Source organism: Ochotona princeps, chromosome 12 (assembly GCF_030435755.1).
Source record: "Ochotona princeps isolate mOchPri1 chromosome 12, mOchPri1.hap1, whole genome shotgun sequence".
Lineage (NCBI taxonomy): Eukaryota > Metazoa > Chordata > Mammalia > Lagomorpha > Ochotonidae > Ochotona > Ochotona princeps.
In genome coordinates this window covers 48,730,464-48,754,587 of record NC_080843.1, presented here as the reverse complement: position 1 = coordinate 48,754,587, position 24,124 = coordinate 48,730,464, and the positions used below count along the sequence as shown (strand labels likewise).

Below are 24,124 nucleotides of genomic sequence, written 5' to 3'. Positions count from 1 at the left end.
TGCTCAAATTAAGTACAAAGTTGCTAAGGTGTTTTTATAAAGTATGTTTCAAATACAAATAACTCCAGATTTAGTGAAATTATTCCACATCAGAAATTAGCTTGCCATAAAACTGGCACATTTGTGGCTTTAAAAATTCTACTTAAGCCTATAGCTTTAACAAAGTACTACTATCTCACACCTAGGATTTAGGCATAAGTCACAAAATTTGAAGTGCTAAATCACAAACAAGCTTACCTAGTAAGTTCATCTGTAGCACAGTAGCAATTACTTACCCTTGCTTGCATCCTGCTTATTCTCATTCAACTGCTGCCACTCTTAAGATTGAAGTTTCTGCTCCAGATAGTCTAACCTGCTCCAATTCATTAAGTACTGAGGTAATCTTCATTGGCAAGTTGCAACCTCAAAATACCCTAGGTCTAACAAATCAACTTCTAGAAATTCCACTCTGGAAGCATTTTAAAAATCATTTTATAGCTCTCCAGTGAAACTACACATGCAGATGAGAGGTAAAGGTACAACCAAGGATCAGCGTACTCAACAACACCTACCACCACCTCACTTCCTATCAAATTAGCCAATGTCTGGTAGCCCTTCTCCTGTACATGAATGTATCCAGTTACCATAACAACCAAGTCAACAAAGAACATCTAATTGTGAATCATCCATTATCAGCAAAAAATCTAAAATTCAAAAAATTATCTCATTTTAAACCTATACTTTTATTTATTTTTGTTTTCTAATCTGGGAGTATTTAGCTTATTTATACTTTGTGTATAATATTTATGTACATATTTAGGAAGAATACAGTAAATTATTTAATACCATATATCTATTTAGTGATTTAATTCTGAAACTAATTCTATACATTCACCTCATTTATCAAAAAGTTGGTAACAGTTTTATAAAAATTTATTTCTGGGTTAATATACTTAAATCATCGAAATGTTTAAAATGTAAATAGTTTTCTAAAAATTTTAATTGAGGTATGATTTACATATCACAAAATTTACACAGTAAAAGTACAATTCAGTGATTTCTAGAACACATACAAAATTGTACAACCCACCCAAAAACCATTTTTTTATTACCTCCAAAAAACATTTTCAAGACTTTCTTGACTGTGTTTTTTAACTCATCCAGGTTGTAACATATGCTGAAGTACTTCTTTCCAGTTTACAGTCAGATAATAGTCTACTATATGGAGATGCCACATTTTATTTATTTCTTTGTCTGTGGATGAACATTTAGTTTATTTCCACTTCTGGAAATTACGAGAATGCTATACAAATTTTACAGTTACATTCAGATTATATATTTTCTCTTCATTCAAATTTGATTGTTCACTTTTTAGATATGTGTTGTCCAATTAACCTGGAGTATTTATTGTCATACAACTGTTCCAAATATCTGCAATAATTCTTTTTGTTTCTGTAACAGGGTAACATCTCCTATTTTATCCTTGATTTTAGTAATTTGCTTACTTTTTTCCCTGATCAATATACCAAAGGGTTGGCAGTTTTGTTCTTCTTTACAAAGAACCAATTTTTGGCTTATCCTATTATTTCATACATTTCCACTCTAATCTTTACTATATATTTTTTCTATTCTGCGACTTTGAATAGTTTGCTCATCTATTAAATTAAGGTAGAAAGCAAGATTATTGAATGAAAGCTCTTACAGTTATAGTTTTTACCCAAAACATTATTTTTTCTATCTATGATGAATTTTAATTTCTTGTGTTTTTGAATTTATCCCAAAGTAGCTTCAAATTTCCATTGTCATTTCTTTTTTTTTTTTTTTTACCTACTGGTTATTTAGGATTACACTATTTCATTTAAATTATATGCTATTTCAACAAATTCCCTTGGGTTATTGATTTTTATCCTATTCCATTGTTTGGAAAACATATTTTGTATTACCTCTGTCATTTAAAATTTCATAGTTTGTTCTAGGGCTACCATATGACTTACTATGGCCAATGGCCCAAGTGCATTTGAAAAGACTGTACCATTGTGTTTAAGCCATTTACATTTAATGTAATTGTTGATAAAGTAGCACTTACATTTGCCATTTTGCTTTAGTTTCCTTTACTACAATTTTTTGCACCTCAATTTCTTTATTATTTTGTGTTAACATTTGCTAAAGTTCCATAGTTGTTTTTCATGTGGAATATTAAAAAGAGTTATGCTAGATCTACAGTGTTGTTTATTCTATTTCCTTATTAACTTTCAAGTTCTTTTCAAAATTGATATTGGAATATTAAATTCTCCAATAAATATTGTTCATCTATTTCTGCCTTTCATTTTGTCAATTATCACCTCAGTGTTTTAATTATCACCTCAGTATTTTAAGGCTGAATTAATAGGTATGGATTCAATCTTATATGTTCTTTGTCTCCAGCAACATTTTTTTTTTTACTAAAAGCCTTTACCTATATTTACTGGTTATAGTTTGCATGGCTCATCTTTTAATTTTCAACTTGTTTATGTCATGATACTGGGATGGGTAACCTTTTTTCTGGCAAGGGTCATTTGAATATTTGTAACATCACTTGCAGGTCATACACAATTAATCAACTTAAACATTTGCCTACATTTTACTCAATTTTAAGTCCTGTGTATGATTGCCTTGGCAGGGCCAGACCAAATGACCTCACAGGTCTCATATGGTTCATGGGAGGACATACACACTCCAGAGGACAGTGTTCTTACAGACAGAACATAGTAAGATCACAGATTTCCATCTTTCTTTTTGAAAGATCTATTTTAGGGGCTGGTACCACGACTCGATTGGCTAATCCTATACCTAAAAGCACCAACATCCCATATAGATGCCAGATCATACCCCAGCTGTTCCACTCCCCATCCAGCTTCCTGCATATGACCTTGAATAAGTTTTTCTGGATCAGCTCAGCTCTGGCCTTTGCAGTCTTTTGGGAATGAAACAGTGGATAGATCTTTCTCTATGTTCCTCCTTCTCTCTGTAAATTTGCCTTTCCAATAAAAATTTAAAAGAAAAGACAAGACTGCCTGGTTAGGATTTAAAAAAAAAAAAAAAAAGACAGAGTTCTCACAAAATGGGGAGGGTGACAGAGAATGGAAAGGTAGAGAGGGAGGAGATTCCATCCACTAGTTCACTCCCCAAATAGACACAACAGCCTGAGCTGAGCAAGACTGAAGCCAGGAGCTTCTTCTGGGTCTCCTATGTTGGTACAGGGGCCCAAACACTTGACTTGTTCTCTAATGCTTTCCCAGGCATATTAGCAAGGAGCTGGATAAGAAGTACAAAATCCACTACTTGAACTCGTGCCCACAGAGGATACTAGTGTCGCCGGCAGCAACCTAACCCATTATGCAGCAATACTGACCTCAAGATCAGGGATTCTATCCACTCTGCTAGCCAATGTCTTTAAGCCATTTACATTTAATACAATTACTGATAAGGTAGGACTTACATTTGCCATTTTGCTGTAGTTTTCTTTACTACAATTTTTTTGCACCTCAATTTCTTTATTATTTTGTTAATATTTTCTAAAGTTCTATTTTCATTCTATTGTTTCTTCTAATACATTTGAATTTTCATTAGTAGATAACCTGAGGATTACAATTACCCACTTACAATGATATAGTTCAGATTAATAAAAATATCATGTAAAAACATTATTCCTCCATACAGTTGTTTTTCCTTTGCTATTACAAAACTGTATTTTTGTCTCAGCCACTAACACAATATAATTTCTTTTAAATCAGATGAAGTTAAAACATATCTATATTGTCTTTTATATTCATCATTGCATGTACTGATGTTCTCTATTTCTTCATAAGTTCCTGTCTTATGAACAACCCTGGATAAGGACACAGTGTTGAAAAGCCATTCAATGTGGCCAGCATTCCATATTGGAACTAGTTCAAGTCCTGGCTACTTTACATCTGCCCCAGCTCCTTGCTAACACACTTGGGAAAGCAGTGGAGGATGCCTCGAGTGCTTAGACCCTTCCACCCATTTGGGAGACCTGGATGAGACTCCTGGCTTCAGAGCTGTCAGGCTCTAGTTGCTGCAGCTATTTTGGGACAATTTTTCCACCTAAACTCCAGTTTCAAAATTCTGTAGCTTTATCGCACTCATTTTCTTAGGGAAATGATCAACTTTCTCTCACATTTCTACTTGCACAGTGGCCATCCTCTAGCTATACACTTTATAGAGAGGACCAATGTCACTAAATTCTTCTGGTGGATTCCACAAATGATACTGTTCCATTTAACTATATAGTTACTCAGGATAATTTTTATTAAGGATTATTTTAATAATTTCAATCTACTTTCAGTTTATCAACCATTAATTATCTTAATCTAAAACTTAGAATCTGTAATTCTCATATCACATGTGTATTTTCCTCTAGTTGAAAGGTATAGTGAAGATCTCTCTTGCATCTACTAATTCAAATACTTCACAACAGCCAAGGCTTTGCCAGGCTGAAGCCAGGGGCCCAGAATTCCAAGTTGACCTCCCAAATGGGCAGCAGTGGCCAAAGTACCTGAACCATAACTTCTTGCCTCCCAGCATGCTTTTCCCAGTCTGCTAGATGGTGACAGGGGTCATCTTTCACTGCTTTTCCCAGACAACTAGCAGGGAGCTAGTTTGGAAGTGGAGCAGCAGCTGGGATATGAACTGGCACCCATATGGGATATAAGCATTGCAGGTAGGGGCTTTACCCACTATGCCACAGCACTGGCCCCCACATCCTTTCTAATTTACTACTTCACTCAATACTATACATTTGAAATTAATTCACTATATATTTGTAAAACAGAATAGTGATATACAGTGTTTATTATGAGTCCTTTAAAAATCTATCCATTTTTCTACTTTTGAACATTTACATTGTTTCCAGGTCTTTCATTATTATACAATGATGCAATGCATAATTCGGCATGCCTAGTGTTGTATACATGCCTTAAGATGTTTTTTATGGAACACCTAGAAGTAGTATGCAAGATGTTGAGTATGTACTTCTTCAGCTTCATCAAACACTACTGCATCACTCCTTTGGCAATTTACAAGTCCACTGCTCCAGAGGCCTTACCGTTGGTACTAGGTTTCTTAAACTTATGCCCTCATTGACCTTTTCATTTGCATTTCCCTCTTTTAAAGCTTAGCTTCAATCTTGTCTCCCAATTCCCATGAACCACCTTTGTATAAAGGCACTACTTCATGGTCAGTTTTGCAGCTAACATTGAATGCTAACATTGAATGCTTTCTTTGTACAACAAGTATTTATCAATGTGTCAATTGCAAGAAGTTTACCAGCAGATTTAGCCTTAAGATGTCAGTTTGTGTACTGTAAAAGTAAATAAGACTATTAAGTGGCCACTAATACGTTTAGTCACATATGAATCAATGGAATTAATGCTAGCTAAAGAAAAGGATATTTACTCAGACATTTGTCAAGAGGTAGGCATAATGCATAATTCAAAGCTATGCTGAAATCTTGAGAAAAGGAAAACATTTTCAAGTGTATACAAATATTATCAAGGCAACAGAATGAAAAAGGCCTTCAAAATCACTTTTAAGCCAAGTTAACAATTTCATTTTCATATTTCACAATATAAACAGAAACCGCACTTTTAAAAATATCCCTTCTTCCCTCTAAAGCTACTCTCTTTTTGATAGGAAAAGGCGGTGGGGGAAGGAGGGACAAGTGTTCATTGTCATTCTGTCAGAAAACACCCAGTTCACAGCATCACGATCTGGTGGAGCAGAGTAAGTAACAGAACTGTTCTCAGGAGGCTCCCCTCTATCCTGACCTGTCTGGAAGAGTGGGTACCATCATGGACTCACAGGAAGTCTCATCACTGGGGGCCCTGGCACCAGTGGCACATGGTCTCCCATGGGTGGCTTCATTTCAGGATCAGGTGCTACTGGCATCATCGGAGGAGAAGGAGGCCCCATCACTGACACCATAGGAATGCCTCTATCGGGTGCTGACATACCAGGACAGGAAGGACCTGGAAGACTAGGAAATCATCATCCTGGCAAAAGGAAGAGAATGGAACAGGAGACATCTTTCATTTTTGAAATGCAGCCATTGGCTTTGTCAATCAGGCTTGGAGCCTCCTCTTCCTTGTGGTTCCTACCACTGCAGTGTGTCTCTCACAGACGGAGGGGCCGTCTTGCTCCACAGGCTGCTAACTATCCTGTTCCCTGCCACCCAGAAATGATGCTAAATTACTTCTTAAATATATACTTAAAAATATATTACACATGCATGCATGGGATGTTCATATGCTTGGTTGTAATTTTTAGGGACAGAAATGCTGTCTTATACTTAGCATTCTTTATACAACCTAACCCAACAATCAACTTTAGTAAATACTTACAAAACTGAATTGTATTTTCATTTATAACTAGGCACTATTTGAGAATTATCCTTTCTAACCATCCTTCCTTCTTATATTTAATAATCACTAAATATAATGATTTGTGATTTGCCAATTGTGATTCTTATCCATAAGGTACTTTTTTTGAAGAGTTCATGGAAACTTGAAATTAAGGTATAAATTTATTGTTTGGGCAAAGTAATTATAAAAGCTATTTTTTCTTCACAACACACACATTTTCCATGAACTTTTGAAGATGTCCTCATATACCTGAATTTCAAAAATCATTTTTTTTGCAACTAACTTGTTTCCATTTTCCTAGAAAATTTTTCTAAAGTATCTACAAATGTGGAACAGGCACAAAAAACTATGAAGGAGACTATTTAAAATGCTGATGGAGGTGGGGATGGGGACAGGCATTTGTCCTAGTATCCAAGTCCCATTTTAGAGGACCTGAGGTTTAGGTGCTGCTCCAGCTTTCCAGTTCCGCTTTCTGTTAATGCAGATCAAACAAGGTAGTAGGTGATGGCTAAGAGAACCAGCTGGGCAGAACTGGAATGAATTCCTGGTTCCTGGTATTAGCCAGGCCTAGATCTGGCTGTTGTAGGCATTGACGGAGTAAGTCTCTTTAAGAAAACAGAATAAGTAAATAAGCTTTGTTTTCTTAAAGAAAAAAGTAAAGGCACATATTTGGAGCAGCAGTTAGGATGCCACACAGTATGCTCAGTTCTGGTCCTGATTTGCTAATAATGTGCACCCTAAGGAAGCAGGATGTCCAGCAAAAAACTGGCATTTCCGGGCCCGGCGGCGTGGCCTAGCGGCTAAAGTCCTCGCCTTGAACGCCCCAGGATCCCATATGGGCGCCGGTTCTAATTCCGGCTGCTCCACTTCCCATCCAGCTCCCTGCTTGTGGTCTGGGAAAGTAGTTGAGGACGGCCCAAAGCTTTGGGACACTGCACCCGCGTGGGAGACCTGGAAGAGGTTCCAGGTTCCCGGCTTTGGATCGGCGCGCATCGGCCCGTTGCGGCTCACTTGGGGAGTGAATCATCGGATGGAAGATCTTCCTCTCTGTTTCTCCTCCTCTCTGTATATCTGGCTGTAATAAAATGAATAAATCTTTAAAAAAAAACCTGGCATTTCCAAAGGGTGGTTTGATTGCAGAGTGATTGTCAGTTATACAGGGATGGCTGGAGTGTACAATGGCATACTCTCTTTGGGAATTTTCTTTTCGCCATCAATGGGATGTGGAAAAAAATCATCTTACCCTAGAGACAAGGCAGCAGATATCCAGGGAAAATACTAGTTTTCTACAATAAGGCAAACAAACAAATTTGGTGTTCGGTGGTATATGACTAAATCAATTGAAAATGAAGTGTTTGAGCACATATAAATACAAAATAAAAAAAAAGCAGCTATTATATGAACACACATATTCTCTATTACATATATTCTATGTTTATACTTCAAAGAAATATAGAAACATGCGTAAACAAAGAACAGTATGCAAAATGAGATTATTCTTGTTATATTCTTGCTGATGACAGCCTTAAATGAGAAAAAAATTTCAAATTCTCAGAAACAAAAGACATTAGGGATATTTATAAAATGCAATATTATGCATGTTTTAGATTATAATATGAATGAATTTAACACACACTTATAAAGCAAAGATGCTAGACAAAACAATATTGTATATTTCTAGTTACATAAAATTCAAAACAGGCAAAACTAATCTTTGACTTGAGAAGCAGAAAGAAGATAATATGTTTGGGAAGAAATATTTTTTTGTGGGCCTGGCCCAACAGCATAGTGGCTAAAGTCCTTGCCTTGAACACACCAGGATCGCATATGGGCACCAGTTCTAATCCCGGCAGCCCAGCTTTCCATCCAGCTCCCTGCTTGTGGCCTGGGAAAGCAGTCGAAGACGGCCCAAAGCCTTGGGACCCTGCACCTGCGTAGGAGACTCAGGAGAGGCTCCAGGCTCCTGGCTTCGGATTGGTTCAGCTCCAGCCATTGCAGCCACTTGAGGAGTGAACCATAGAATAAAAGATCTTCGTCTCTGTCTCTACTCCTCTCTGCATATCTTTCTAATAAATAAATAAATAAACCTTTACAATATATATGTTTTTGGCAAGTGACAGAGAGCAAAGTGTTTTGGGGGCACTGTAAAGTTTTATTTCTTAATCTGAAGGTGGTTATAGGAACTGTGTTCAATTAATTTCCTGCAAAAATACAACAAAATGCTGTATGTACCTTTTAGTCTATATTAACCCTAACTAATAATATCCTTAAGCTTTCAACAGTTCAAAGTACAATGTATTTTTCTTGTCAAGCAATCCCTATTTCCTGGGAACACTGTTAACAGATTGATATATATATATATATATATGAGCAGTGATCTGGAGCTGGCTTATATATTAAAAGAGCAGGCTGTAAATTGAAAAATTGTAACTCAACATCCATTTCTATAAGTAACTATGCAATTTTAATTTTTCTTACGAAAGGCAACTCATTTTATATTAATCTAAGAGCATCAAAATCTCCTCAAATTTAATATTTATTATAAAAGTTTATAATCAGATTCACGTTACAGAATTTTTAGAGCTCTGTCTCTGATCCTGGTCAAATCAATCAAACCAGCAGGACAAGCAATTCTTTGAATTCACTGCAGAGCTCCTGGTGACCTTCCCTTCCCACCTGGTTGCTGTTCAGATTGCTGCCTGGTGAATGCCACTGGGTTATCTGGTCACTGCAATACACACTGTTGTGTCCACTACTTTTCTATGTCCATCAGTCTGTAGGTGCCCTTTGCTGTTGGGTCTGACCTATTTCCTGGAATGTGTCCTGTCTTCTTCACCCTGGCTAATGTATCTCCATCTGTTTATATGTGTCCTCACCCTATTTTGTCATAAAATTGAAATGCAGACCTGTGGGTGACACAGCTCCAGAAATACAACAACCAAAAGCAAAAGAAAAGACAAAGGCACAGTGAATATTACTAAAGATTCCCCTGCAAAGGAGCAAAAGCCTTTGCCAATTTCAGATACAGAATTCAAAACACTTGCTATAAACCTTTTTATCAACAACAACAAGCACAGGCAGTATTTTAAGGAATATGCCACACAGGAAACAGCAACACTGAAACAAAATCAAACCAAATTATTGGAAATGAAGGACAGAATAGAACAAACTAAAAACTCAGTGGAAAGTCTCAATAATAGAATGAAGAAGGCAGAAGAAAGAATCGCAGAATCACAAGATATTTCTTGCCACAATGGGGAAACAATCAAAAACCTGAAGCAGAGCTGGGTCAAGCCAAAATATAAAAAAAGTATTTAAGAATTAAGAGAGGTAAAAAATGGTCGACCCAGAATAACATACCCAGCACAGATTTCTTTTATCTTTCAAAATGAAAGAAAATGCTTCCACAATAAAGAAAAGTTAAAATACACCTTTTCCAAACTTGCCCTACAAATGATACTTAAACATGTTCTCTTGAGAATAGCACCCACCAAAACCAAAGGGAAATGTTAAAAACATTCCAGTAAAATAACCAAACACTAAATCAAACAATGAACAACCCATTGCTAAATGACAGGACTAAATTACCAGCTACTCTTATTAACCCTGCATGTAAATGACTTAAACTCATCCATCAAACGGCATAATTAGTACACTGCATTAAAAAAGCAAAATCCATCTATTTGTTGCCTACAGGAGATACGTCTCACCAACAAAGATCAACAGAAACTACATCTCATGAATTCTGATATTTTTGTTTTTATTTTTATTCCTTCAAAGCGCTTCTTTTTCTCATTAAATTCTTCACTAACTCATAGATCATACAGAAGTATCATTCTCTTCAAGAAGGTTCTTGATTTTCTTTCTCATTTCTTCAGTGACACATTAGTAGCATGTTATTTAAGTTCACGGCATTGTAAATTTTTTTTTGTCTTCCTGTTGTTGATTTTGTTTTGTGGCTTTTTATTTAAGGTGATGTATAGTAACTCTGTAATGATACTGTTATAAATAGTCGCATGTTGTTTAACTCCATGGCATTGTAAATTTTGTTTTTCTTCCTGTTGATTCTGTTGTGGCTTTTCACTTGGGAGATTTATAAGTGTCTGTAGTGGAGACTGACATGTCTAGATGTGAGGAAGTGGTGTAATGTGCACCTCTACTTCCAGATCAAAGATGGACTCCCAGTGAAACTGTTCAATGTGTCTTGACAATAGGATGCTGGACTCTCTGCCATTGTCCAGGCCTACAATGATGGACTTAATGACTGTTTATGAAGAGCTATGCTGTTGTAATGATATGGGAGAACTCAGTGCAGTGGGGAGAATAGGTGAGAGAGTATGGGAAATCCCAGGGCCTATGGAGCTAAATTATAAAATCATAATAATAATTAAAAATGAAAAAAAATCTATTTAAAAATAATTAACATTCTAATTATAATTTTGTCATGTTAGTTGGAATTCCATGAAAAAAATCTGTCACTTTTCAGATGGATATTTTGGCAATTAGGTATTTACAACAATTCACCAGGAATGGCATTGAGGTGTAGTGCATAAGGTGCCAGCATTCCATATGGATGCCAGTTCTTACCTGCATGTTCACTTTTGATTCAGTTCCCTGTTGATATACTTGAGAGGGCAGTGGAGGACGGCCCAAGTGCTTGGGCTCTTAGACCCGCATGGGAGATCTGGAAGCAGCTCTAGACTCTTGGCTTCAGCCTGGCCCAGCTCTGGCCTCTTGGGGAATGAAAATGGATGGATGATTCTTTTTCCTTCTTTGCTTCCCTTCTTCTCCTTCACCCTCTGCCTCTACAACTCTCACAAAGATATCAATAGATCCCCCCCTTTTTTTCCAGTTTTTTAAGATTTATTTATTTTCATTGGAAAGGTAGAGCAGATTTACAGAGAGGAGAGAGTTAAAGATCTTCCCAAATGGTTGTAATGGCTGGAGCAGAATTTATCTGAAGCCAGGAGCTTCTTCCAGGTCTCCCACACAAGTACAGGGTTCCAAGGCTTTGGGTGTCCTCCATTGCTTTTCCAGAACACAAGCAGGGAGCTGGATGAAAAGTGGACATGAACCAGCACCCATTTGGAATCCCAGCGCTTGCAAGGTAAGGATTTAGCCACTGAGCAATTGCGTTGAGTATGAAATAAATAAATCTTCAAAAACAATGCACCAACTTTTACTTTCTTACAAATATATATTTTAACAATGAAAGAATACTCATTGTTTTCTATCAAGTGTAAAATTGTAGCTTACATTCTTTGAAACTTTATTTCTAACTGATATCTTGGGAAGCATTTTTCTTTAGATTTAAAATGTTTATTCCAAATTTGGAAGTCAGATTTTAGTATCATTTAGAATAAGAAGTGTGATATTTTATACAGCAAGCACTTGAACATATCTAAAGTTTTTTCCAGATCATTACAACTAAAACTTTTTAATAAAATTGTTAGTAGGTAACACTAGAATTTTTAAAAAGCATTTTCTCATGAAACATTACATAAGGTAGCACAGTGCAGGTATGTAACAGGAATAGTCTAATGGGAAAGAACTTGTTGAATATTTAAATTCTAGCATTTCTAAAAGTTCCTAAAAATGAAGAGTTTGGCAAATGGCTATCTAATTTGTAAGGTAACACTACAGAGCAGTTAGAAGAGACTAATTTGGGTAACGAAATCTATGACTAAAGGCCTGGATTAGAATTTTGGGGCAGAAAAACCATTGTGAATAAGGTATGAGTCATTATTTTAGAGTCTCAGTAATGTCAGCCTTCAAATGTACTAAATGTTTATAGTTTGGAACATAGGTTATCAGGTTTTTAAAATGAATATATTTGCTAATGATGATTTTTAACTATACAATCAATTCTTAAAATTCTTATATTTGATTTTCGTTACTAGTCAATTCTTTCTTATTTCCAATCAAAACAACATAACTTTCTTGGAGATAAAGTAGTAACCTGTAACAGCTGATCTCAAAATGAACATTTTAGCATTTTTGCAACAGGGTGTAGATAGGAAGAAGCAGTTCTATTTTCTCTTGTTATGCTTTTTTTTAGTTTTCTCTGGAAAAAAAACAAAACAAAAACAAAAAAACTGAATATATTTAAGATAATTCTTGTTCAAGTGTCTAATCAAAGAGCCTACTCTATATGAAAGTATGTTGTGTAGCAACAAGAATGATGAAAAATTTTAAGTGAATTTACTGACCTATACAGTGGTTTATTTTAATTTCTAATGCAAAAATCTGAGTCAGATAAAAAATACTGTCTTTTTACAAATGTTAATGCAGAAGACTTTGAGCAGTCTTATTCCATAGTCATGTTTTTATGTAATATAGAAATTGTTTACACTGTCTATATTGGGAAACAAATGCAGGTTGGTAAATAATTTTTTTATTTCAAAGATTAGATGTTCATAAAAGTTTTTTTTAACACTAAAAAAATGTTATATATTATACAAAGTCAAGACCTGCTCTTTGATTCACTTTGCATTTTTATTCCATTAAAACCCCATTTTGGGTGGTGGAACTGCAAATTGCAAACTTTGGAAAATCTGCTCTTCCATAACAGCGATGAGAACATAGAGCGAAGTGGTCAAAACCAACTTTTTCTTATCTCTGGAAATCACTGAAGGCCTAAAGAATCTGCTCAAGGAGAACAGCGGACTTCTGGGTATGGATGAGTTTTGCTCTATCCTGTTCCCTCTTTCCCAGCTTCATGATAGTCTCAAAAACCAACAGCCTCCACCACAGTAGCAGTGAAAGCTTGCAGACTAACAGCTACCGAAGCAGAAGCAGGGGGTTGGAGCTCTGTAAGAATTGCCATCTCTGAAGAACCGTCATCGTCTGCTCCATCACTGGGTTTCCCTTTCTTTGGCCGGACTCAGAGTTCCCTTAGGACAAACAGCTTTCCTCCGGTGAGTATGTCAAAAGCAATACGTGACAATCTGTTAACCACTCACTGTCTGCAGTAATAACAAGTGGGAAAACAACACTCTGACCAAAAACCTTGAAAAGAAAAGCCAGGGAACAAGACATCTGTAGCAGGGTTTGAAAAGCTCCACTGTGTTCATGACAAAATGCAATATAAACCTAGTTTCATTCAGGCATCACAAGCTTTCTCACAAGAATGTTTTATCAGAAATTAACATTTCCCACCCACCTCCCGTCACATCAAATCAAAACACCCTGAGTAGAAATTATCTTCTTCATTCCTACTGCTTCATTGCCCCCAATATTCTGATAATTTCTGTATCTCTAGCTCAAATTAGATTGCTTTCTTAAAATCTATTAACATCCATTTTTACAATGATTAGAACAATGATATATGAATAGGAACATTATAGACTTAGCTTTGAGCCTCAAAAATTTTGTTTTCTTTTTATTTTAAAGGGACACAGACACAGGAAGACAGCTGGATAGAGATCTTTCATCTGCCAGCTCACTGCCCAACATCAGCAAGGGCTGGGCCAGGTTAAAGTCAGGAGTCAGGAATTCAATCCAGGACTTCCACATGGGTGGTAGGGACCCAAGCCCTTGAGCCTTCTGTTGCCTCTCAAGGTGGCCATGAGCAGTAACCCAGACTAGAAGTGAAGTAGCTGGGACATGCACTAGGCACTACCAGAGCAGGCATCACTGTGCCTGGGCCAAATACCCACCCCTAGGCTTAGGTTCGAGTCCTGGTTTTTGCCGTTTAGAAGCTATGCTGCTTAAACCCAGTAGTAAAAAGTAACTTAACACCTAAAATTTATTTTCTGTTAAATAGAGCTACTACTTTTTTAAACTACTTTGAAGAATTATTAAGGTTAAATGAAATAATACATGAAAAGGACTCAGTATCAGACACATGACTAAAGCTAAAATGGTAGCTTCCAGTATTTTTATTATCCTAACTTACACATCTCAAAGTCAGTCAAAAGCAAATGAAGTTTTGCCATAACCCTTCACATCTCAAACCTTTTAGAGCTCAAACCATTACTTTCATTCTCCTTATCTGAGAAAATTCTTGCATCTTTTCCAAATATTTGCTGCCTCTCTCCAGACTAGCTTCACTTCACTGATGACAGATCAGGCCAAATGCTATCTATAAGTCAACAAACATGAATGGAGGTCAGCACACAGTTACCATGATACCAGCAAGGTCTTACATGCTGGGTCTCAAGTAAACATCACAAATATGCGGCACACTGCGACAGCTAACCTACGCATGACGTGCAACATTCTGTAAATGACTAAGATTAAGAGGTTTATTACCATGAAATAATCTCTCTTATCCTGACTGATAAGACTTTTTTTAAAAGATTTTTTTTTTTTATTGCAAAGTCAGATATACAGAGAGGAGCAGAGATAAGACTTACCTTAGTGAATGGCTTTGTCAACTACCCAAATAGTTAAAGAAAAAGTTTGGGGAAATTTTTATGGTCCCTTTCAAGTCTTAGGTTTGGCTTCATGAGCACACTTTTCATATAGCTACCAAACTGAAGTTTACAACCCCAACCAACCACCTTACCTAACTCATATATCAAGTCAATATTTCCCCCACCCTAATCATCCTAGGCCCAAAGCCTGCTGAAAACCTGATCAATCCTAAACTGTTTGTCCAGCACTTCCTCATCTTGCACTAATCCTGAAAAAGGGCTTGACCTAGTCTTTATGCTAGCTGCTCCTTTCCCGCCTAACTGAGGCCCTGCCAGTGTGGCATGGCGTATCCCAGTCTAGGAAAATGAAAGTAATAACCTTCTACCAATAGTTTTTGCCTCTGTTGTCCCCTAGTCACCTCAATAAATTAAAATCTTATGAGTACAAATGAAAAAATGCAAATTACAATGTAATAATAGTAATAATAACAAAGAAACATGAATGAAATGAAGAAGTTTTTCTTAAAAAGAGGCTTGATAAGAAGCTGAGAAGATGTTGGTAAGCCAACTTTAAATGCACCCAGTTCTTCAGAACACAAATGTATAAAATCTAGAGAGGATATAGCTACTTAATTTGAAGTACAAAAGAAACTAAATTGCCTAAATTTGTGTTTTCTTTTGACAGTAGGAGACTGAACAGCTCATATTCCTTAAAACTGACAGAAGCCTACTTTTTGCTAAAAAGAAAAAACAAACAAACATCAAAACCCAAAACCAAAAACCTGACCTGGAGGCTCTAACACGGCACCCCAGGCACTTCTATATGCTATCAGGGGAAAGGATCTGATCTCAAACCAAACACATGACTGAAAACAAAATGATTTAGCCATTTTAGGTTTTTTTTTGTAGCTTTATTTTTTATTTTCTTGAAAGGCACTGTTACAAAGAGGGCTGGGGGAAGGGAAGAGGAAAAGGAAAGATGAAGTGAGAGACTTTCCAGCCACCGGTTCACACCCTCAGATAACTGCAAAGACCAGGGCTGGGCCAGGCTGAAGCCTGGAGCCCTTTCTGGGTCTGCCAGGTGAGTACAGGGGCCTAAGGACTTGGGAAACTTTGACTTGTTTCCCAGGCACACTAGCAGGAATCTGGTTTGGATACTACACTTGATCTTGGCCAAAAGGCCGAGAAGCGATTAGGAATCTGGTTTGGAAATGTAGCAGCCGGGACTTTAACCAGCACCCATATGGGAAGCCGGCTTTGCTGGTGGTGACTTCACCTGTTATACCACAATGTGGGCCTGGACATAGCCACTTTGGAAAACCACTGGGTAGTTTTTTGCCATGTGATCCAGCAATCATGTTTCAAGGTATTTACTGAAATGAAGTGAAATAAAATATTGATGAAAAATCCGCACATGAATATTCAAAGTGGATTTATTTTTTAATTGCCAAAAATTGGAAATATGATACCCTTTAATACATGACTAGATAACCTGGTACATTCATGGAGTACTGGTGATAAAAATGAAATAAACTATTAAGCCATTGAAATAAACTGTACATATTGTATTGCTACATGAGAGAAGTCAGTCTGAAAGGCTATAAGGATCTACATGGCATGCCATAGAAGATAAAATTCAGTGGTACCCCCTTTTCCATATACATAATAAGACTCAATTAGATGCCTGAAATCAGGGCTGTTACTGAATCATGTATATGCTATGTTCTTTTTTTTTTTTAATAAATATGTCCCTATAAAATTTTTAGAAAATTAAGCAAAGTGATTAACAAAATAAAATAACAAAAATAATACATAGAAGATATCACAGCATGCCTAATGAAATGGTCAGTGTCATTACTTTTGCCCTCTTGAACCAGTAGTAAGCAAATAAGCTTACCTGAACATGAATACTGTGATATGGTGATATGAATCTGACAATCCAGGCAGGTACTAAGTAACTAATGGGTGGGTAGCGGACACAAAGTGGGTATACTGCACAAATGAATGATTCCCATCTTAAACAGGATGGGAGGGAGGGTATAAAATTTTATCAATACTCAGAATGGCACACAATTTAAAGCTTATGAATTATTTATTTCTGGATGTTCAATTTTATATTTTCAGGTTTCAGTTGATCATCTGTAACTCACGCTGTAAAAAATAAAATTCTGGGGCCACCCCCTATTGTGCCAGCCTTCCACTGGCTGCTAGTTCATGTCCTGGCTGTTCTACTTCCTGTCCAGCTCCCTGCTAATGTGCCTTGGAGGGCCCAAGTGCTTGTACACCTGCACCCATGCGGGAGATTGGAAGAAGTTCCAGGTTACTAGCTTTGGCCTGGCACAATACCAGCTACAGCAGGCCATTTGAGAAGTGAACTAGCAGATGGAGGATCTCTCCCTCTGTCTCTCCTTCACTCTCTCTGTAACTCTGCCTTTCAAATAAATAAACAAATCTTTAAAAAATTCAATAAACTAATGAATAAGGGGAGACGATGGTATAGACAAATAATTAAAAGCCTAGTGGTAGTAGGGATTGGGAAAGGCGTGAAGGAGGGATGAGTTGTGCAGCACTGAGGACTTTTGATGAAATCTGTTCTGTATGACTCTAACAATGATGTAGATGTGCATTTATCAAGGCCTATCCTATAAACTAAAACGAGTCAACCCTAAAATAAACTATGGATCTTATTAGGAATAATGCATTGATACTGGTTAATCAGTTGTAGCAGAACACATCACATCATTATATTAACATGGAAAATTGTGCAGAACTGTAAAAAACTCTATACCATCTGCTCAATTTTTCTTATCAATAAAAACTTCTTTCAAAATGAAACCTATTAATCACAGGGTAGGGATTCCATGAAACAAAAATAGGCTAAATGCTGCTCATCAAATTGAATAATAAATGTCTATTACAGCTTCCCTCTAAGCAACAATAGCAGTGATGCTGAGTGCGATTCCCTTCATTATAATTTTTAACCCAAAGCCTCATTTTTCTTCATATGATACAGCAGTAAATACGTCTACTGGTTAAAACATGAAAATATTGTTTAGGAGATAAATAAAAAATTGACCCCAAGAGATAGACTAAAAATCACATTATATAGTACGATATTCTCAAGAAAGTTAAGATGAGGGACAAAATCCCTGCTGTCCTGAATTTTTAACATGTCTGTGCACGACACTTCTCTGTCAGGAACTGTCTTTTAGTGTGCTGCTTTACTTTTGGCACCAGGTGATGTATCTCCACCGGCAAGCACTAAACTGGATACCAATAAGCCTTTGGGTGAAGACAAAGAAATGTCTGCTGGCAAGTTTACCACCTTTCCATTTTTGTCATTTCCTCCTGTTTAATTCTTTGCATTCTACCATACCTATGCAGTCACTGGTCTTTTCCCAGGTTTACACTTTAGTATGTGTCCCTCCTCACCATCTTCCTCGTTTTCTCATCCACTCCTCACAGTGTCAACTGATTTAAGCCCTGACTGGCATATCTATTGTTTCTTGTCTTTAAACATTTACTGAGTGTGTCAATTCAGATTCAGCAAACATTTACCAAGCTTCTTCAGGTTCATTTCATGTTCATAGCTACAGCTACTCTTCAAAGATACTATTACCTCCATTTTCTAGAGAAACACACACTCAGAGAAGTTAACTTGTCTAAGGTCACAAATCAAATTCAAATCCATCAGCCAAGTACAATGCTCTTTCCATTTTCAGCTCTCTCCCCATCAGACTAGTATGCACTCTGTTAGAATTCAAAGTTACTCTACCTTCTGAGACCTGCTTTTTTTTCTAACACAAACAAACAAACAAACCAAAAAAAACCAACACCTTACTAAAAAACATGTCTTACAGATTTACTAAGCTTATCTGATCCTTTAAATATTGCTATACTGGGTTCTTCTGTCCCTAAAATCTTTGTATCTCTACACCACTGTTTAAGGTATCAAAAAATTCTGCTAATAATCTTTTTGTAAAAGAGACTAATTCTGCATTATAATACAGTAGTAAACACATCTACTGGTTAAAAGATTTAAAAGGGCATTGTGGTACCATTTCAATCTATTGTCTTTCCCTTAACATAATCAAGGTTACTATGATTAACTGAATAACATATTCTTTAATATATTAGACTACCAACCACTTGAGACCAGTAACTAACCTGAGGAAACAAATGACAACTGAAGATACTCCCCAGGAGTCTCATGAAGTAAATTCTGTATCTGTTATTTTAATGAGAAGAAAATCTTAACAGACTTAAATTTGAGCACTGAAAAGGAAGTTAGTGAAATAAAGTGGTTGCTAAAAGCTATCTGAGCACATGAGAAAATTAAAACCAGGAAATACTTTTTATGCCATATTCACATAAACAGAAAACTGTTGAACCCAAAGCAGCTGTCACTGGGTTTTCAATAGCAAAGTGAAAAAAAGTACTCCCTTATCGTGCAAGCAAGTCATAATTATTTGCTATTAATATTAGATTTATAAAATAACAAAATATGGTCCTTTTTAAAATCTTCCTAAGGAGACAGAATGAATGAGAATTAGGAGCACAAACTTTGTGATTTTGACCAAGTTACTTAGGCATTTTAAAACGTTTTAACAGCAAAATAAAGACAAAAGTTCATCAACTTCAAAAGATTGTTCAAACAATTAAATAAGTTTTAGCAAAATGCTTGCTACATAACAGGACCTGAAGTGTTCTTCTCCTCATTATCATTTAATATGTGCTTATGCCTTTGTCTCCTCACTACTTTCATATCTACTACTAAGGGCAGCTGTGAGAATTAAACACACTGCTAGAAGTATAACAGGCTCAGGTGGAAGTTAATTACTCTCACCCATTTAGAATTACAAGGGAGGATGAATCAGTGCTGCCACAGAACCACCTTTTTAAAGCATTGAGTTGGCAGTAAACACATATCAGCTTTCCAGGAATTGTATTTGTTTTGGAGGGGGTGGGGAAGGCGGTTTTCTGACTAGAGGAAATGAGAAGAAACAGATGATAAAGTTTATTATTTTATAATATAGGCAAGCCACTTATTCAAATAATTAAATAATTTCATGATGACATAAGGCAATGATTTCTAATAATCACTAAGGTGCAAAATTAAATTTAATTTTTAAGAAATCAGTCAGGGACTAGAAACTTGTCTTGAAAAAAAAAGCAACTTCAGTGGCAATTAAATACAGAAGAAATTTGACTAATAACAGGTGATGCATTTTAGAAGTGACTTCAAAGAGCTCAATTATTTTATCATCTTATAAAACTCAAATAACATTTTGAACTGGAGTTTAAAAAATAAATAGGAATTAAAAAAAGAAATGAAGAAAAAAAAAGTAGGAGACCACTATTATGAACTTTAAATCTGCGATAATTTTGCATTCTTATGAAGGAAACATATGTGTACTAGACATAAGAAACATTTCAGTTTCCTTACCTGCTGTGTTCCATCTGCACTTACAATCGGGGCAGACAGAAGAGAAATATCACTACTTAAAATCTGAGTTGTATCCAGAAGTGGTGGATGTTCTGCCATTATCAACGAGACATCAATATACTGGATCACTTTCCAATTCTGAAAAACAAAATCACATAGCCATCTGTGTGTATATTCTTAAAACAGAATGCATTCAAGAGCTCTCATTCTTAATCTAAAGAAATTCTACAACATTCCATTGACTTCCTTTCTCTCAGTCAGACTGTTTAAGGAAAATTCATTTCCTACAATCACCAACTGTCAAAGTCAACAATACACTAATATACACTGCAGCTAATACTCATATCACATATCAGAAACTTCTATTTAAATTTCCTGTATGCTCTCTCTCCAACCCTTCCAGCTTTACATCCTAATTAACCATCATTACTTAATCTAAATATTGGGATAATCACTATTATGAGAGGTAATATTACTACTTTTTTTTCCGATGGGTGAACAAGGTGATTAAGAAGGATCCAACCCCTTCCTCCTTTGACTTCCTATTTGTCTTTGGAAATAAGACAAGAATTATGCTTTAAAAATTTTTTTTAAATTTATTTTATTTTTATTTTATTTTTATTTTTATTTATTTTTATTTGAAAGTCAGTTATACAGAGAGGAAGAGAGAGAGGAAGATCTTCTGTCCAATGATTTACTTCCCAAGCGGATGCAATGGTTGAAGCTGAGCCAATCCGAAACCAGGAGCCAGGAGCTTTTTCCAAGTCTCCCACAGGGGTGCAGGGAGCTGGATGGGAAGTGGTGCTGCCGGGAGTAGAACCAGAGGCCATTTGGGATCCCAGTGCATGCAAGGTGAGGACCTTAGCCATTAGGCTACCACGCTGGGCCCAAGAATTTTGCTTTTTATTGAATCCCAGAGAAAACAAAAGACAAATTCTGGTAAGGATTAGGACAAGAACCTTCAAGTTTTAGGCTCTTAGATTACTTGTAAATTGTGGATTCACTTTTTTCTGACACCTATGTTATAATAAAGCAAATCATTCAATAGATAAGATAGCATTCATCTAAAAAGAGACTCAAAGTGAACATTAATTCACCACAAAACATCAGCAAATTACAATTCAAGATGAGCAAACTGAGCACAACCAAACATCTAACTATGATAATGTAAAATAAACAGTTTTGGATACTTGTAGCATTCTACAATTTAGTAGTACAGGTTAAGATGTTTGAAATCAATTAAATTCATGTTATTTATTTAAAAATCTTCAATCTGCAGAAACTCTTACACAAGTTGGTTCACTTTGAAAACAATTTTCCACTTGCATATGTAAAAGCTACTCTAAGGCATGCGAAAATATTTAACAAAGTTCTCTACTTCAAGATTTTATTTTACTTAAAAATCATGGTGGAACATTTTATATTAACTTTCTCATGAAAATTCATGTCATTTAAATACAATGTTTAAATATGCATGAGAATCTAACTTCGGCAAATGATCTGTATTGCTTAACGATTTAAACTCTGAAGTATATCTAAGTAAATTGTGTCAAATAACTGCTCTGTAAAATATACACAGGCTTAGCACATAGGAAAGAAGGAATGTATTATTTTTCCTCTTGTACATCACATAATTCAGGGTAGAGAGAAATATTTTCAAGAAGCTAATTTGGGATTAACAAGAGAGATTCTGCATCATTCCTTTTTCTTAGTTACTAAAAATAAAAACTTTGAGCTTTTATTTTGCTTTAATATTTTATTTGTAACATTTAAAAATGCTTTGCTAAAACTCCAGACTATCGTTATTATTTAATTTTTAGAGCACAATACTGAGCACATAACCACAGTTTGGTTTTAAGGGACAGACTGGAAGCTTTACAAACAGAAATTGGGGGTGCGGGTGGAGAAGTGGGAGTGGTACACGGACAGCAAGCACTGTGGTACAGCACACCCCTTTCCTGTTATCTGCAGCAGATGGTGGCCAAGTGCCTGACTCTTGCCATCCAAGAACAAGAGCTGGGTGGAGTTCTGGGCTCCTGATGTAGGTTTCACCCAGCCCTGACTGCTGTGAGCATTTGGGAAGTCAGCCCAGGGACGGATGCCTGTGCTGCTGCTTGCGCTCGCTCGCTCTCTTGTCTTTTGAGCAGATGAAAATAAAAATTTATGAACAGTTAAAATATATAGATTTCTTCTGAAACAGGTTAACGCTAAGACTAATGAGTGTTCTTAGAAGTAGAATGTGGAACTACAGTTTTAACATTCATTTCACTTAAAGCATTATATTTAATTTTATTCCTTTTAAAACTACAAAACACCACATTTCATTTATAAAACTTGTTTCTTTTTTTGTCAGGTCCATCACACCATGTGTAAAATAGCTTATTTAGGCTTGCACACTGCAAACTTCAGTGCTGAAATTCAAATTAACTTACAAATTCTTTTCACGGCTTGCATACAGAATACTGTCAGGTTCTTTCAATTAATTTCTTCTAATTTTGTTACATTCATTTGTGGTAACCACAAAAAATCTGTCCTGTTTATTCTTTTTTACAATGTAACATGTGACACATACAGAAGAAAAAAAGATCCATTATATTGGTCCAGCTACCTCCCCTCTTCTCATGGTCTGTTTCACACTACCAGTACTTTAAAAATTGACATGCAAATTCTTGAATTTTTTTGAACTTGTTTGCAAGACAGGGGGAACTCCCAACTGCTGACTCATTGCCCAAATGCCCACCACAGCTGTTACCTATGCCAGGGTGAGGCCATGCTGCCTTTCAGAGTGTACATTAACAGGAAGCTGGAATAAGACATGGGACGGACTCAGAAGTCCCAGGAACTCCACAGGGGATGCAGGCATCCCAAGCAGCATCTTCTCTGGGGCATCAAGCACCTACTCCAATTCCCTAACTTTTTAACAAAGATGACCCCAGCATATCACATACATCAACATTTAATTGCATAGCAATAATGTAGTCAATAACAAATAATAAGACTTAGGAACTATGGGAAACCAAAGATATCCAGAAAAACCTAGATATATTTGTTTTATTTTTGCACACTTTTGTAAGTCTAATTTTAATGGTACACAAAAAATTTTGAAGGCCAGATATATTGCAAATCAGAATACAAAGGTTAAAAACACATCTAAAAGATACAGAATGGGCCCGGCAGCGTGGCCTAGCGGCCAAAGTCCTCGCCTTGAAAGCCCCGGGATCCCATATGGGCGCCGGTTCTAATTCCGGCTGCTCCACTTCCCATCCAGCTCCCTGCTTGTGGCCTGGGGAAGCAGTTGAGGACGGCCCAATGCTTTGGGACACTGCACCCACGTGGGAGACCCGGAAGAGGTTCCAGGTTCCCGGCATCAGATCGGTGCGCACCGGCCTGTTGCAGCTCACTTGGGGAGTGAAACATCGGATGGAAGATCTTCCTCTCTGTCTCTCCTCCTCTCTGTATATCCGGCTTTCCAATAACAATAAAAAAATCTTAAAAAAAAAAAAAAGATACAGAAGATTGCTTCTTAACTTTGGAACAAGGAAAATTTTTAAATTGTAAGAAAAAAAATTGGATAATTTAAAATCAATTTTAAAAATACTTTGAGAAAATAAAGTTAAGATATCTGCAATACATAGCAAAGAGAATATTTAGACTACACACAGATCTCATAAAAACAGATTTTTAAAAAACAAAAAAGTGACAAGATTTGAACATATTTTTCACAGAAGCATAAATTCAAAGGCTAACAGCCAGTCATATGAAAGGATTCTCAAGCATTAATTATAAGGAAAAAGCTAATTAAATATTATGACATATAAAGGAGCTATTGTTGTGGAGCAGCACGTAAAGATGCAGTCTGCAATGCCAGTATCCCATATGGGTGCCAGTTCATGTCCCTGTTGCTCACTTCTTTACAGATT

At 36.3% G+C, this 24,124-nt stretch overlaps 1 protein-coding gene and 1 pseudogene across 4 annotated transcripts in view; both read right to left on the bottom strand.

Annotated features, from left to right (window-relative positions):
• The window catches only part of FNDC3A (fibronectin type III domain containing 3A), a 162,626-nt gene that overhangs the window by 122,484 nt on the left and 16,018 nt on the right, over nt 1-24,124 (bottom strand). For 2 of the 4 annotated variants that reach the window (XM_004577484.3, XM_004577485.3), the window contains exon 2: nt 20,205-20,342. In XM_004577484.3, coding sequence (XP_004577541.2) covers nt 20,205-20,303 — 99 coding nt within the window. In that variant the 5' untranslated portion in view covers nt 20,304-20,342. Of the gene's footprint in view, nt 1-275; nt 642-20,204; nt 20,346-24,124 lie in introns of those variants that run through there. The other 2 variants (XM_058670773.1, XM_058670774.1) reach the window with 2 other exon arrangements.
• Nucleotides 15,787-15,951, bottom strand: LOC118758076 (U2 spliceosomal RNA; annotated as a pseudogene).